At 50.1% G+C, this 15968-nt stretch overlaps 1 protein-coding gene and 1 pseudogene across 3 annotated transcripts in view; both read right to left on the bottom strand.

The window, feature by feature from the left end:
- Nek6 (NIMA related kinase 6) overlaps window positions 1-15968 on the bottom strand; it is a 71343-nt gene that overhangs the window by 12676 nt on the left and 42699 nt on the right. Inside the window, exons 3-7 of one of the 3 annotated variants that reach the window (XM_051185383.1) lie at window positions 14318-14458; window positions 12928-12990; window positions 11250-11360; window positions 6074-6182; window positions 5120-5227 (exon numbers count right to left, since the gene is read on the bottom strand). In XM_051185383.1, coding sequence (XP_051041340.1) covers window positions 5120-5227; window positions 6074-6182; window positions 11250-11360; window positions 12928-12990; window positions 14318-14458 — 532 coding nt within the window. The remainder of the gene's footprint in view (window positions 1-5119; window positions 5228-6073; window positions 6183-11249; window positions 11361-12927; window positions 12991-14317; window positions 14459-15968) is intronic. The other 2 variants (XM_051185384.1, XM_051185385.1) reach the window with 2 other exon arrangements.
- On the bottom strand, window positions 3229-3702 carry LOC127222869 (60S ribosomal protein L27a-like; annotated as a pseudogene).

The following is a 15968-nucleotide window of genomic DNA, read 5'->3' as shown; positions in this document are numbered from 1 at the left end:
CTAGTCAATCCATTCATCTATTACCTGCTCATCAGAACCCATTCACACTGTCTGTCCCTACACCTGCCTTTCCATCTGGTGGTTGGTGGAGCTGTGGCCCTATGCTGGGTGGACCCTCAGGTGAGAGCTGCCTGTCCATCAGTGGACAGGCCTGCACTGAGCAAAAGACTTGGCATAGCCGCCAGAAGGGTTCTAGTAAACACTTAGCTAAATAGCACTATCCAGGCCTAGAGTTTGGACATTTTCACCTCTCCCAAGCTGCTGGGAATACATGGCCAGCACTACAGTTTGAGAGGAACCCCTGAACCTTCCTCACTGCCTGCTTCCTCTGTGAATGAATTATTAATAACAGAGTAGTTTGGCCCTCCTTGGAGGCCACTGTACCCTCCGGTCCCCTGACCCAGGCTTCCTCATAAGCTGTGAGGGTTCCATACTTTGGAGGTGGGGAGTATGGCACTGTCTCCAGCTGTGCAAATTCACCTGAATTTTCTACCCAGATAACAACAGACGGGGAAACACGATGCATAAGGCATCACTTGTATGTAGAGATGAAACAACAGACTTTAAAGAAACCTACACTTGCAACAGGCTACTGGAGGATGAGTTTCTAGATCCCAGGAAAAGGCGATTCTGGGGAACCAGGAGAGAAACTGGCAGGAGAGGGTATCTCCCAGGGCAGTGTCTTGTCCCAGAGGACATAGATCACTTGCACCATCTGGTTTCACATGTGCAGCAGAGTGAGCCCTGCCTGATCACAGTCCTTCCTTATAGCAGGGGTCAGACCTGCACAGAAGAGGAGCCTACCCAAGCCTGACTTTCCTGAACTGGCAGAAACCAGAGAACATGGACCTCAAAGTAGAAGGCTGACTGAAGAGTCCTCCCACAAGATGTGCCCCCTGTCAAAACACACTACTAGGGTTAGAAAAATGCTCACTTGTTTGAGACACTAGGCATGAAAAAGGACAGTGTCTGCAAGCTCCTTCCCCAGATGGCATCATCCACCAGGTGGGGCCGAAGAACCCAGGACTCCAGGAAAGATGGAGTCAGAGCTATGCAAATTGCCCCCTGGTGTGACCTGTTCTGGCCACTCTGGTCAAAGGTCAAGATGCCTCTTTGCCTTGGTCCCTCACCACTGATACCCTTGTGCTTAGTAGCTGGTTTTCCCCACAGGACAATGGAAAGTGGGGATCACAAGTGTTTAGTCCTTGGTGAATTCTCACTAATGAGCCAGCATCCCTGGGGATGTGTCTGTGGACTACAAATCTCCCTCACAGAGAACTGTGGTTGCACACATCAGGGTCCTGTGCATGGCAGCACTGGCATATGACAAGGAGAGCTCTGCTTGTCCCCACCAGGTGTCCCTGCCCCAGGCAGCTTGGTGGGACCTCTCTCTCTACCTGTCTCCACACTGTGGGCTGGTGACCCTTTGAAGACTATCCGGACAAGGAATGTTTCCTTGCCCATGACCAGTAACCACTGGTATGGCTTCTCTCAGCCCCCAGCCTCCTCAGCTAAATGAGGATGAAGGTCCTGGGTATGGAGCTTATAAAAGCAAAATGTTTCTCAAATATGTCTAAATCCCACCTTATGACCTGCCCCTTCAGTAAGCTGAGTGACACTGAAGTGCAGGGTGGCTGGGGGCTAAGGTAGCTGCCAATCTTGGATGACACTGGGCTCCTCCAGGCAGAGTTTAGACTCTCACGCCTAACACTTGAACATACACTTCTGGCCTTCGGGAAAGCATTGCACCTAACTTTTCACAGCCTCTCTCTGCCAACCTGTGGCCCCTTGAAAGCAGAAAAGCCTGCTGAGCCATACATCCTAGCATGGTGCAGAAACAGAATGGTATGCAAGCCCACCACTAAGCAATGCCTGGGGAGCTGCCATGCCTCTTGATGGGGTTGCCCCTAAAGGGCTCTGCTCCCCCAGTCTCAGCGAGACCAGGCAGACCCCACAAGGCCTGGGTCTGAGCGACCTCCCTTCCTACCTTGTCCAGTCTCAGCCTGAGGCACCCTGTCACCACTGTCACTGCTGCCAAACACAAGGCTTACATTTCTGCTCTTCAGACCCACCATTTGTCTCGAAGCTACTGCCGTTGCTTAGAGCGAGATGCTTGTAGCTTGTGAGCTGTGTATAGGCAAATCTTTCATTTTCCTTTCATTATGCTGGCGTGTACTGTCACTTAATTTTTATGTATGCAATCCTGCCTGACAAATATGATCTGCTGCCTGGTAATTCGTCTGACGCTCATTCTGTTCCGAGCTCTAATTATGGTTCCTATCCCTGACACCGAGGCAGCCGCTCTGCCACCGCTGGGTACCACACCTGTCAGCCCGACCATGGCACTGACTAATGCCCTTTCATGCCAGCCTTCTGTTAGCAAATACAAGCATAAGGAGGGGCCAGGAGGGGAAGGCAGAGAATGGATTTGCATAAACATGGCTCGAGGTCAGCAGCTTTAGGAGATGAGGAGGCTGCCAGGACGATGTGGCTACTGGCCCAGCATCCCCACATAGTAGGTGCACATTAGATGCAGAGGTTGAATAATTAATAGCCATAAACAGAGTGAGAGGGATCCCTACATCTTTCCTGTGTCATAGTGTAATAGCAATTAGTTCTATTTCTTGCCCAACCAAACTTGTGTGCATTTGGGTGTGTACAGAACTGATGGTAGAAGGGTGCTTTCCTCTGGAACTTAGAGACTTTGCGTCCTGAGTTATAGGTCTGCACTGCCAACCTCCATGTCAGATTAGGTACAGAGGAAGGGTCTTGACTCCGAGAGTTGGTCCAGCAAGCTCAGACTAGTGGATCACCCTCAGCTCCATGATGCCTACTTGACTGTGGTACACTTTGGCCTGGAACAGGGATGGGTATGGGAAGGCATCTTGTACCCATCTTGCAGGGTCTGCTCAGGAGCCTCAGGAGGTGCCTAGCTTGTGGGGGCAGCCTCTTCCAAGTCCCAGTTCCTTCTCATTAATGTAATAAGTGCAGCAGTCCTAGTGGATAAAATCACATTGTCAGATGAGCCAGGGCTCTGCCATCTCTAACAAGGCGATCCTAACTAGCTCTGACTAGCCACTGCAGCCATCTTCTCCAAGACAGGACAGAGTAAGGCTTGGGCCTGACTGACAGACCTAGGAGGCAGTGCTTTTGCTGTTTGCTAACAGTTTCCCTCTGAGTTATGACCTTTTCCAAACTCTTTTTTTTTTTTTTCACTTGGAAAATGTTAGCATTTAATTAACCTCCCTGGGTGGTTCAAGCCACCAGGACACAAGCACCTCCAACACCCTTTATCTTCTCTTCAGCTCTTCTGCTGAAAAATTTGGCTTTCACGATGACAGGTTGCTTAGGGAGCTTCCTCTTCCCCAGAACTTTGTAGTAGCTCTATTGCACAACATCAATGATGGGAGCAGCTCCAGTCTTGTTCTTGGCAGCATTGACCTTAGTCTGCTCACTGACCAGTGTCCACAACTTATCCAGGTTGACTGTTGGGCAGAAGCTCTGGTTCCTCTTTAAGTGGTAATGCCTCATACCAACTTTCCCAAAGTAACCTGGATGGTATTTGTCGAAGTTGATCCTGTGGTGATGCATGCCTCCAGCATTCCCGCAGCCTCTTAGGTGCTTGCGGTGTTTACCAGTGTGACCGTGGCCATGGCTCACGTGGTCCCCGAGTTTCTGGGTCTTCCTCAGTCTGGATGGCATGGTGGCGGCAGAAAGGAAAGAGGGAGGAGCACGCAAAGTCCTTTTCCAAACTCTTAAGCCAAATGGTCATGGTATGTTATCAGGGGCCAAACACTTGCCCAAATACTTGCCTAGCATGTGGGAGGCACAAAAAAAAAAAAAAAAAAAAAAAAAAAAGGTACCATCCTAACTCTGTAAACAGGTCAGAGTGGCCTGGAGCCTCCTTCAGAAGGTGAGGCTTCCTTCTAGTCACAGAGTCGGTAGCCAAGGATCCCTGTTTGGACACTTCTGGCCCTGAAGAAGTAGGCACTGAGAAGGATACGCCAGCATTGTAGCCTTGGTTTTGATACCATGTAACCTTGAAATCACCCCAACTCCCTGAATTCCAGTTTCTAGGTCCTGTGGCCCCTGAATGCCAGTGGAAGTATAATAAATTGTCCTGATGTCTTTGGGGATGTTCCCTACATAGCATTTCCTTGGGGTCAGGGAATCAAAGGAGTCATGGGGAGAGGCCAGCCCAGGTATTCCCAGGCCAGGTGGAAGCCCATCCCTCATCACACTCCTGCAAGCTGCTGGCTCGTTTCTCCGTTTCTCGTTAGTGCATGCCTTGAGTCTAAGCCATCATGAGCTGAATGAACAGCGACAGTTTCCAGAGGGAAGTTCTCCACAGAACACCCATGCTGCCACCAGAAGCTGCTGTTGGCACGTGGCTAGCTGCAGGCACCCAGGTGTGGGAGATGGGAGACACATGGACTGGAGCTGCAGAGTGGTATGGAAATGAGTAGAACTGCAGACCAGACATGCTAGGAACTCACTAGGGGAGAATCAGGGAGATGCCTGCCTCTCGTGGATTCCTGGTACAGGACACCTGCTGGCTATGCTGGCTCCTATGAGCTAATTACAGGGAAGAAGGTCCACTTTTGTCACTCATGCTTCTTGTTCTTTCTTACACACCAGGTACACAGATCTGGAAGCTGACACAGCCACCCTCTCCAACTCCCAGTAGGGGCAACAAGGCCTGTATCTGTACCCAGCCACCAAAGTTCATGCATGGTTCCCCTAAATGAATATAGGTCCTTCCTGGCTCTCCTTCATTGCTTTTCCTCCACAGTCCAGCTGCCCAGACCCCAAGACTGACCAGTCTTACAAGCAGGTCCATCTGACAAGAGCACAGCAAGAGGACCACGATGCATGTAGATGCAGCTCATTCTATATGGCAGGGTCTGCTGGCCTTCCAGGAAGTACTCAAGATGTGACCTGGGGGTACAGGGAGACCCCTGTGATCCCTCTGGGCCTCGATTTCCTCTATTCTGAACCTATACCAAAGCAAGAGTGAACTCTAGGGACTCAAAAAACATCTTCCCACACAGGAGAATATCTGCCCTTCTAGCCAGGTCACCCAGGCCTACAGGGGCTACAGGGGACACAGGCCCCTTACCTAGTGAGTGGGCTGCAGTGGTCTCCGAGCTGAAGAAGCGGCCCAGGCCGAGGTCGCCGAGCTTCACAATGCCCGTAGCTGTGATGAACACGTTGGCGGGCTTGATGTCTGCAGGGCGAGGACATGGGGTTGGTGTGGGAGAGTAGGCTTAGAAGGGATAGGAGGCCACAGGCCTGAAAGTGACCACAAAGGACCTTTCAGTGATGGGTTAAATCGTCACTCAGGGCAAAGTCAACTCCCACATCAAAGCCCACAGGCAGGTCCCTTTCCCTGAGGCTTCCCTGCTTGCCACCCACAGGGTTCTTGGAACAGTTGCTCCCCAAGTCTCATTTTATCACCTATAACATGAGTCTATCTCCCCATCCTTCACAGGTTGGCTGTGAGTGGGGTGCAAAGCCCTCTATACTACTGTCTCCCAGTGCCAGAAGACTGTCAACTACACAGTCAGCAAGCTCTGTACCCCAGTGACTAGGCAGCACCTCACACACAGGTCCTAAATAGGTAAAGGGAGAAATGGAGACATCAGTCTGGATACCTTCCCAGCAGGCTTCACACCTGTGGGTGTCTCTCAGAAGCATTCACTGGTGTCTGACCTCACTTTCTGGTGTGGGATGGGGGTGAAGTTTGGTTAGCCAACTCCTACTAAGGTGTCAAAGCCCACTAGAAACTTCCTTCCTCTGGGTAAAACTGGCCTCAGTACCAGAACTGGTCACATCTGGGATGAGTGCAGGCAGAGTGCTGAGGTGGCCCTTGTTCCCTGAAGCTTACATGATGACTACTGGCATCAGGCAAGTCCCTTGCCCTCACAGGTGCTTCCTGACATGGAACAGATGTGAAGGCAGCTGTTGGGTATCCTGCATGGGGAACACTAAACTGCCTAAGTCATTCTCAGGGCAGCTCCTGGGGTGCTTGGAGATCTCAGGCCTGGGGCCCTGGGCCCCATGGGGCACACACCTCGGTGCATCACACGTCGGGAATGCATGTGCTCCACAGCGCTGCACAGCTGCACAAAGTACTTCCACACAGTCCTCTCAGGAATAAGCCGCTTCTGCTTCTTGAAGTACTGTGGGGGACAGACAGACAGGCCTGGATGAGAATGATGCTTCCAGGAGGGATGACATAGTGGTGGAGGCTGAGCAAACGAGGAGGTTAGAATGCTGTATCCACACCTCTCTTTAGCCTCGATGAACTGAGGTTTGCAGCCTGGCCCAGAGGGATCCTGGAAAAGGGACACTCAACTTCAGCTTTGGCCTGGTGTGGGAGGAAGGCAGCCAAGCCATGCCTGAGAGGCATCTCAGAGCCAGCAAGTCCCAGAGTCGTGACTGTTAAAGGCATAGACTCCAAGGAGATTGGCTTATCTTTCTCAAGCAGTCCCTTGGTTTCAGTGGGCATTAATCTCCCTCCTTGCCTAATGTCCTCATTAGAGTGTCTATTGCTGTAATGAAACACCATGACCAAAACAACTTCGGGAGGAAAGGGTTTATTTTATCTACTACTACCATACCAGTCAGGACAGGAACTCAAACAGGGCAGGAACCTGGAGGCAGGAGCTGATGCAGAGACCATAGAGGGGTGCTGCTTATTGGCTTGCTCCTCATGGCTTGCTCAGCTTGCTTGCTTAGCTTGCTTGCTTAGCTTGAGAACCCAGGACCACCTAAAATGGGCTAGGCCCTCCATCAGTCACTAACTAAGAAAATGCACTACAGGCCTGCCCACAGCCAGTTCTTATGGAGGCATTTTCTCAACTGAGGTTCCCTCCTCTCAGATTACTTTAGCCTATGTCAAGTTGACATAAAATTAGCCAGGACCTAGTAAACCATATTCAGGAAAAAAAAAAAAAGAAAGAAAGAAAAAAGACAAAAAACAACTCCCCCAGAAGCACTGAGGAGAGAGAACTGAAACAGAAGGTTCTGGAAGGACAATGCAGGAACACATCCTAAGGCACAGCTGAGGTAACAGCTGTGTGTGTTGGGGTACCTGAGCTCCTAAGCACCAGGCCTGTGTAGGGCAATGACTGGTCCCTAGTTACCTGGTCACCAAGCTTTGGTTCTAGTGGCAAGTGGCAGCACTGTGGCCTATTGCCAAGCAAATACTCTGGTGTAGGAATCCAGAAACTACCAGAGTGCCTGCCCCACCTGTAGAGGGAACAGGAGTGGAGAGAAGGCCCGCTGGGCACAGACCATGGTGAGTCATGCAGCTGGGCCCTCAGCAAGAAGCATGAAGGCACTGAGGGCTACAAAGTGGAGGTCAGTTAGACTGAGTCCTTTACCACATCTAATGATGTTGGGAACCTATGAGAGGGACCAGGTCTGTCCAGAGAGACAAAGCAGCAGGTGCAGTGAGCTGGGATCCAGAGCTGGGCACCTCCAGATGCAAGGCTGTGACAGTGGCTGGCTCTCCAGAGGCTCTTCTAGGAGGAGCCAGAGGGCTAGCTGTCCTGGTGTCCCAGAAGACTTCTGCTTCAGGCCACCTCTAGGCCTCTGTGGCAGGCTGGGCGGGCTGTTATTTACACCATTATGTTCTTTGGTCCTCATTATAGTGTTTATGTGGGGACGTGTGCAGTTGAGGGTGGTGATTTTCTAAATGTCACATTCTATAAGTGCCAACTGACATTTTGTAGGAAGGCACAGAGTCTCTGGTGGGTTTCAGACAGTGGCAGCTTCGGGCTTCACCAGCCCTATAAATAACGCCAGCACCATGGTTGACTGGCCCCTGAGGCTGTAAGCCTTCAGGACACAGCCTCCCCCCACCCCTGCAAACCAGTGACCTCTAAGGCCAGTGGGAACACTGTGTGGTATGACCCAAGCTTGGGGTTGGCTGCAAAGGCTGGGTTTCTCTGGATACCCAGAGAAGTCTGAGTGGGAAAGGGTATGGCATCAGATCTTATAAGGCACAACACAGTGTGTTGGGTCAGAGAAAACTGAGCATGGGGCCTGCTAAGCCACCCCAGGCATGTCCAGCTAGGGCAGTGCCCCAATTCCCCTTCTGGCTTGAGCTGCCACAGTCCTAGCCCTGCCTATAAGGAAGCCTGTGTAGTCAGCGGTTGCAGGCATGGAGGAGAGGCTTTCACTAGGGAGGGAAGCCAGGCAGGAACAGCCTCCACATTACCTAGTCAGCTTTTTCTGGACCCCAAGTCCATCTCCTTTAGAACCTACAGTCCTTTCTCAGAATCTTCTCCCAAAATGTCACTGGGAAAGGGTAGACACTGGAGCTCAGCCCCCAGCCAAGTGCTTTCTGCTTCAGGTCCAGATTAAGAGGCCACAGGGGACTCTTAGGTCCATATGTGGAGAGCAGAGAGGGGCCCCAGCTCTTTGCTCCTCCTGTTCCATTTCCACCCAACCCTCTGCTTGCCACTCAGTTTTCCAAACACAAGGCTCATTGTATCTCCTTCCTAGGAAGCTCCTATGAACTGGGCGGCAGTACCCAATCCTGAGCCTAAACTGAGAAGCTCACCATGACTTGACCACACCATTGCCGTCTAACCTGGTGTCCCGTGTTGGCCCACAGTGCATCTCACCGTCTCACTACCTGGAGTACTTGTCTAGCTCTTCCCACTACTATACACCCTGTTCTGGGGTCAACTCAGCTCAGGGGACCACCTCTTCCAGTAAGCCTTGCCCCGTCCACAGACCCTACCCTGGCTCACTCTAGAGTCTGCCTTTCTGGTAGAATTCAAGCTCCTGGGGGCACCATCAGCAATGGTGGAACCCTGAGGTGTTGGTGGGGGCTGGCACATGGCAAGATGTTGGAGAGCTGTATGTATAGGGGGGATGGCAAGTGAATGAGAAATGAGTGAAGGAACCTAAGACGTGATGTATCACGTCTATTCCCACCAGGGATCTGCGTGGAGATTAATGCCCTGTAAATGCATTAATATGTCAACGGAAATATAAAAGCAGGTGATAACGGCTCAGTAATGCCGTTTCCCAACGACACCATATTCCTAGGGGCCAAATTTCTGAAGAGCAACTAACAAACAATTGCTCAGTCCCCGGTGCCTGCTGGGAAGATAGAATCTGTGTCTGTTCATATCCACACACAGTGAAAGCCCAGTATGGGGCTTGAGGATGGCCTGGCTTCACTCAGGACAGACTAGGTTCAGGGAAGGTAGGTAATGGGGGTCCATTATAGGGGCTGGAGATGGGGACCCATGCCATCAGGGACATGAGGGTCTCAAGAAAGAAACAAGGATCAGAGGTCATGGGTTAGGGCTGTGTTGCCTTTGACTTGAGACTAAACTTCTCTGAGCTTTGCTGAGGACACCATAGGCTCAGTGACTTAACATGTCTGTGGCTGATGGTGGCACTCTCTCAGAGGAACCACCATGTCCCTGAAACCAAAACCACTTGTGAGTCCTGAGAGGGGAACAAAATAGTTTATGGAATATCAAAGAACATGGCCCTGAGCTTTACAGGCTCACAGTTGCTCAGGCTCTCACAGGTCAGGCATGGAATCCTCATTATGTAGTAATGAATACACCTGTCCAAAGGCTGGGTTGTGGAGACAACAACCTCTGACCAATTCCAGGCCAGGTACACAGTCTGAGTTCCCACATAGTATTCTCAGACAAGCCAACATTTCTGGGCTTCATTTTCCCCTACTATAGAACCGTGGCAGCTGGAGCCATAGGACATGTCACTTAAAGATTCTATGGGGCCACTGCACATTTTGAATTACGAATCTATGGTTCCGTTCAGCTGGGGTTGAAAAATTGGCTGTGATTAACAAGAGACTGAGCCACTAAAGTGAAACCTCTGCTTTGCTGGACTAATGGATGCTGTTTGACTGGAGAGGTAAAATCTTCTGGGACATGTTTTCTGAGTCAGCACACAGGAGCTGTGTTCAGAGGTGGCCAGTTGTACCCTGTACTGGCAGCTGAACTTGGTAGTGTAAAAATCACTGGGGGGGGGGAGGGTTGAAGAAACTCAGGGGACATGGAGAGCAACTGATGCTTGGCACTGTGAGAGTCCAGGAGAGGCTACTGGTGAAAGTGCCACCCATCTGCAGCAGAAGACTCCAGGGTTTGAGATGCCAGTGCCACACCGAGAACAGCAGCAGCAGTGGACTGGAGCCAGCCTGAGCTTGGAAGGCAAGCTGTCTGTGTAGCAGAGGACTGAGCTGGAGAAGTAACCCAAGCCCTTTGAAAGAACCCAGAAGATCGTGAGTGGACACTGCACTATTTATTCAGCTGGAGTTTGTTTTTGCTTTGTTCACATTGTCACTGTGTCCTACTCTTCCCCCCTAAAGTAAGGAAATATTTAACTTATTTTTTATTTTATAGGACCCCACAGCTGAAAGACTTGGAACTTTTAAAGAGACTTGGAATTTTTAAAGGGCCTGAATTTTAATGTGTTTGAATTTGTAGAGTACTGTGGGACTTTTTTAAGTTTGTGAAATGTTTTATATTGTGATGTTGATATTAGTGTGTGATCTTGGGAAAAGACAAGAAAGGGAAGGTTGTGGCTCAACAGTGATGTGCTTGTGTGTCAAGCTGATAAGGGTCAATTGTGCTGACTAGTTTTATGGCAACTTGATACAATCTATAGTCATCTGAGAGGAGGGAGCCTCATTTAAGAAATGCCTCCATAAAATCAGACTGCAGGATTTTCTTAATTAGTGATTGATGGGGAAGGTCTAGCCATGTGTGGATGGTGCTATCCTCTAGGCAGGTGGTCTTGGGTTCTATAAGAAAGCAGTCTGAGTAAGTCAGAGGAGCAAGCCAGTAAGCAGCACCCTCCAGAGCCTCTGCATCAGCTCCTGCCTCCAGTTCCTGCTCTGTTTGAGTTGCTGTCCTGGCTTCTTTCAATGGGGAGATGTAAGCCAAATAAACCCTTTACCTCCCCAAGTTGCTTTAGTCATGGTGTTTCATCACAGCAATAGTAACTTAAGACAGAAATTGGAGTCTGATCTTTAAAAGTTCCTGTTCCTCTTGAAAAGAAAAGTGTCCCCATGTGCTCTGAACTAGAGCAGTGTGGGTGGTCCAAAGGGCCCTTACCCAGTCACCATCCTGTCTAGGTATCAGTCTACCTTGCTTTGTGTGTCCCACTGAGCCTGACAGCACATAGGAGGTCAGAGCCAGGCCAAGGCTGTTGCTGGAAAATGGAAGAGGTTGAGAGGAGGGTGCTCTGACCTTGATCATCTGTGAGAGGTCACCTGCATCAGCCAACTCCAGAACAATGTTCAGCTCGTTGTCTTCGATGAATGAGTCCAGATATTTGATGATGTTTGGATGGTTCAGTTGCTGTACCAGAAATGGGGTGGGTGGGTGGGTCACACCAGTGATGAGTGGCATGTGTCTGCACTGCACATATACCCCTGAGACCCCTCCAGTGCAGCATCAGGCCAGCCTCTGCCCAGGCTCAGCTCATGGGTTGACAGAAATACTGCTCAATGTCTCAGCCATCCCTTGGAAACCTAAGAATCCTTCCTACCCTAAGAACCCTTAACTTACTCTCCCAATGTAGGTTCCTGCCTCCGGTCTCCATGCTGAGAAAGTGAGTGGAGGCCAGGCAGGGTGGTAAAAATCAGTTAGTGCAACCTCACAGAGAGGACCCTGGTGGTGACACTATACCTACATGGCTACTGGATCTGGGGAAGCAAGAAAAGACTACCAACACTGCTACAACATGGTTGACACTGTTCATCTATCAGTGGACATCCAGGGTCTGACTGATAGCATGTTTACTGAGAAGCCTTTGAGCCAAGCTGGCCTGGGCCAGAAGGAAAGGCTGCTCTCAAGCCTAATGAGAATTCCTGAGGGCAGGGGTCTAAGTGGATATGGCTTGTGCAAAGGCCTATGGTAGGAGGACATAGTACATCCCAGGGGCTGAACAGGAGCTGAATAGAGGACAGAGTGGCTGATGAATGAGTAAGGCAGGTGGTACTAGGAGCATAGGGGAGTGGGCATGGGGAAACGTGGCAGTAGAGACCTGGATGCCCTGGAGCTATGAAAACACTGAACTGGTCAGACTTGATTAGACCCTGGGTTATTTACTTATCAGTATTGATCTGTCAGCACATATATGCATAAGACCTTTGTCAATGAGGTGATGAGGTTGCTGGTGGTATCTCCCTGCTGTGACTTGCATTTTCATCTCTGTATGGTGGCCATGACAGACATAGATGATTCTGGCCTTCTTTTGTGGCTAATGCCCTTGGTATCTGGGGACAACTCTGTGTGTTCCAGCTAAGATCCGTCCCTGTAGTTTTCTCTTATAAACTTTTGATTATAGCCTTAGCTTGTGTTTTGTTCATTCCTTGGGGAGCTCACTCTGTACATCAGCCCAGACTGGCCTGGTATTCACTACATAGCCCAGGCTGGCCTTTAACTCCAGGTGATTCTTCTGCCTTAGCCTCTCTGTGTTGCAGGGTATATAATTACAGGTGGGTAACACCATACCTGGCTTAGCTTTAACTTTCTAATCTGCTCACAGACTACAGAATGTTCCTCAATTTGATCTTTCATTTTATTTTCAGACTAATCCATTTCACAGTCATGTGTGTGGTGTGAGGCAGGGGTTACAGCTTGTTCTTTCTCGTCAGTATGTCCATTTCCCCAGGACCCTGTCCCAACTCTCGTCTGTCTACTGAATTGTTTTGTGATTGTTTTGAGAAGGTTGTTGGGAACTAACAGGAGCTTTGGTTGCCATCAGAGAACATTACAATTTCTGTTCATCAGGAAGGAGGCGGGGACAACTGCAAACATACCTAATGTTCCATGTGTGCTATACTGATAGGCCCAAGGTGTTTGATCCATAGAAACCTAGAGAGCTGGCCCAACCAAGATTGGCCTGATCCAGGCCACTCACCTTTAGAAGACCAATTTCCTTGACACAGTCCTGCCTGGCTTTGGCATCCATCATCTCAAAGATCTAGGGCAAGAGGAAGCCAGAAATGGAACAGTTAAAACCAGTGCCCACACACTGGGTTCAAGCCCCTACTCATCCTGCTCATTATTAAGGACACCACAAGAATCAGAGTCCCAACTCTCAGCAACAGCCAAGTCAGAGGCCATGTTACCAGGTTCACTTGGGTTCCATGATGCCTATGGGGCAGGAGTTACTGTATCCACCTCACAGAGCAGAAACTGAGGACCACAGTCTCCAGAGCCTTGCTGAAGTCACACCCTGATAAGTGGCATGTCACTCCTTCAACAGGGACTTGAACCTTAAGACTTGTAGGGATAGACCAAAGGCAGCCATTGACAGTATGCCAGCACCAGCAGTCATTATGCAAAAAGAAGTCAGATGGCCAGAACTCCCTCTGAGAAGAAAAGAGCAGACAGTTTCTCAACTGCAGGAGCCTGGTGTCCTAGAGCCCTGGAGAGAATGTGAGGGTCACAGGTCAATGCTGCTACTATGCAGTTAGTGTCTTCCCATTCTCTCCCACTGATGCCTGGCTGAGTGGCCCTCCCTATCCAGGGACTCTTGGCCCCAAGGTGCTCACCTTTCTCTGCAGGAGAACCAGCAGAATGAAACATCCTGTGGGGAGGATCCCAGGCACATGCTGTATGCTTCCCAGCCCAATCTTGCTGCTATATCCCTTCCCTCCTTTAGAAGGGTCATGGAGGGCAGGTTGGACATCGAGCCAGAGACTGATGGGGCAGAGAGTATCTTGCTTTCCCCTAAACTCCCTCTGGTCTATAGAGTTAGTGGGTTGCTACTATTTTCCCACATCAAAAACAAACAAACAAACAAACAAAAAAACAAAAACATAATCCCAGCCTACAGGGCTACTGTCAGGGTCCCATGTCTGGGCACATCCCTGTATACAGTAGGTACAAAATGTTGCATACTTTCCCTTTTTGTTTTATATGGGGCTAAACTTGAGTACCCTGGGAGGTAAGGTCACAGTGAATGTAAGGATTCAGGCATTATGCTGGGCTGCCCCTGTCACCTGGCAGAATGCACTCAGGTAGTATCCTGGTCAGCCCAGGGTTCCATGGTTTTGTAGTCTGCATGCAGGTGCAAAAGACCCCTTTAAAAGACAGACCCTGCTTTCTGTCTCTATGACTCTTTACCTCTGTTCTCTTTCCTTCCCCCTTCCTCCCCTTTCTAATAATCTTCTCACTTAAGCTCTGTCTGCCTGGCATGTCTGTCCTTCTGCCTCTGTCACCCTCGCCTGCCATGGAATCCACCAAGGTCCCCTTGTGTTTTATCCTAACAGTAAAGCCACTTGGACTTGTGGCCCTGAACTCACCTGTACCTTCTTCAGAGCCACTGTCTTCCTGTCTAGCAGGCAGGTAGCCTTGTAAACCTCACTGAACTGTCCTCGGCCAATCTTCTTCTCAATCTGGAAGTCCGCCAGTGAGCAGCGAAAAGATAGGGTGTTGGGGTGTCTCTGTAGGAGACAGAAGCATGGGTGATCAGCTAGGTGAAGCAGAAAGCCTGGGACTAGATGGCTGGGGCCTCAGTACCCCAATAGTACCTTCTAAGCAAAGAAGGGACTTCACTCGACACCCCTGAATAATGGGTCTGCTAAGTAAAGTGTATGACAAATGTCAGAGCAAGAAGGGAAGAATATACTTCTAGTCTCACTCCAGGCTCACCAGAACCACAGGTCAGCCACCATCAGCTAGGACAGCCAGCCATTCCTCACCAGGAAGGAGAAGCAAGCACAGATGTGTAGCTTACAACTGAGCTTCTTTGGACAACCTGCACCCATCACAGTGACACAAAGAAACCAGACTTATGGAGACTGCAGAGCTAACACTAAAAGCCACGATGGAACAGAGGGACTGGGTCAAGAAGACTATGGATGCCAGCCCTCTCTCACGCTATCTCCTTCCCTCTGAAAGGTCACTGCTGGGCAGACCTTGACTCTGAAATCTAGAGGCATCCATGGAAAGTGGTTGGGAGATCCCTGCCTATTGACTTGAACATGAGGAAGATGATTCAGTTGGGACATCTCTGAAGGAACTGTGGTACTGTACCTACTCACCAAGTGGCCACTTAAGAGGACCAGCTTCCCCAAGCACTATACATGTCAGACATGGTGCAGCTACCACCTCAATGTCAACTTACTAGACCTTCAGAGAGATCCCGAGTGGGGTCCTAGTGCTTCTCCAGTGCTGAAAAGTGAGGACAGGTGGGTGCAGCAGGGCCAGCTCCTACTTTCTGTTTTTCCTTCAAGGCCCCAGTAGGAGTGAGCCTGCATTGCCAGCTGCAGGAGCACAGCTAAAGTCATACTTAGAAAGAACCAAGGTGGCTCTTAGGGATAGAAGTATCTGCAGAGGTGACAAAGTGCTGTTGCATATTAGGTATCTACTCTGTGCTACTTGGGGGCTGCTTTGAACTCCTCCTGAGAATTCAAGGAAGGACTCTTCCTATAGACACAGGCCTGGCTAGTAGAACAGATTCCTTGTTGGATCTTGGGCTGTGCTGCTTGAGGTCCTGTGGTGATGCCCTCCTCTCTTGGGCCTCAGCATTCCCCAGGAACAGTGAAGGATAGAGAAGGGTGAGCACCAAGGCTACTTGCCCTGTGAACACCAGCCTTCTCACTAGAATGGGTGGGCAGACTGTTGGCTGAAGGCCCCAGTGACACCCTGCCTAGCCAGGGAGGCCACATTGCCCAATTCAGCTGTGGCTCCAAAGCCTAATGGATGTGAGGTGGTAGTTTTGGGGGAATGGTGGATGAAAACCACATTGAGGCTGAAGTTCTAGTTCACATCTGCATATGAATGACCCAGATTTGTATTTCCTGTTGCAACCCATTCACCCTAGTTAAAGAAGTGATTTACTGTAGTGAACCTTGGGTGGTGCTGTGCACTGGGGGCATGTCCTGTCCACTGGGGTGGGAGACTGCCAGCAAATTGTTAAGCAGGGTGCTCCTGTGGTAGCCTCTGCTTAGG

Source organism: Phodopus roborovskii, unplaced genomic scaffold (genome assembly GCF_943737965.1).
Source record: "Phodopus roborovskii unplaced genomic scaffold, PHOROB, whole genome shotgun sequence".
Taxonomy (NCBI): Eukaryota; Metazoa; Chordata; class Mammalia; order Rodentia; family Cricetidae; genus Phodopus; species Phodopus roborovskii.
The sequence above is the reverse complement of the archived record's forward strand: the minus strand, read 5'-3'. Positions and strand labels throughout refer to the sequence as shown.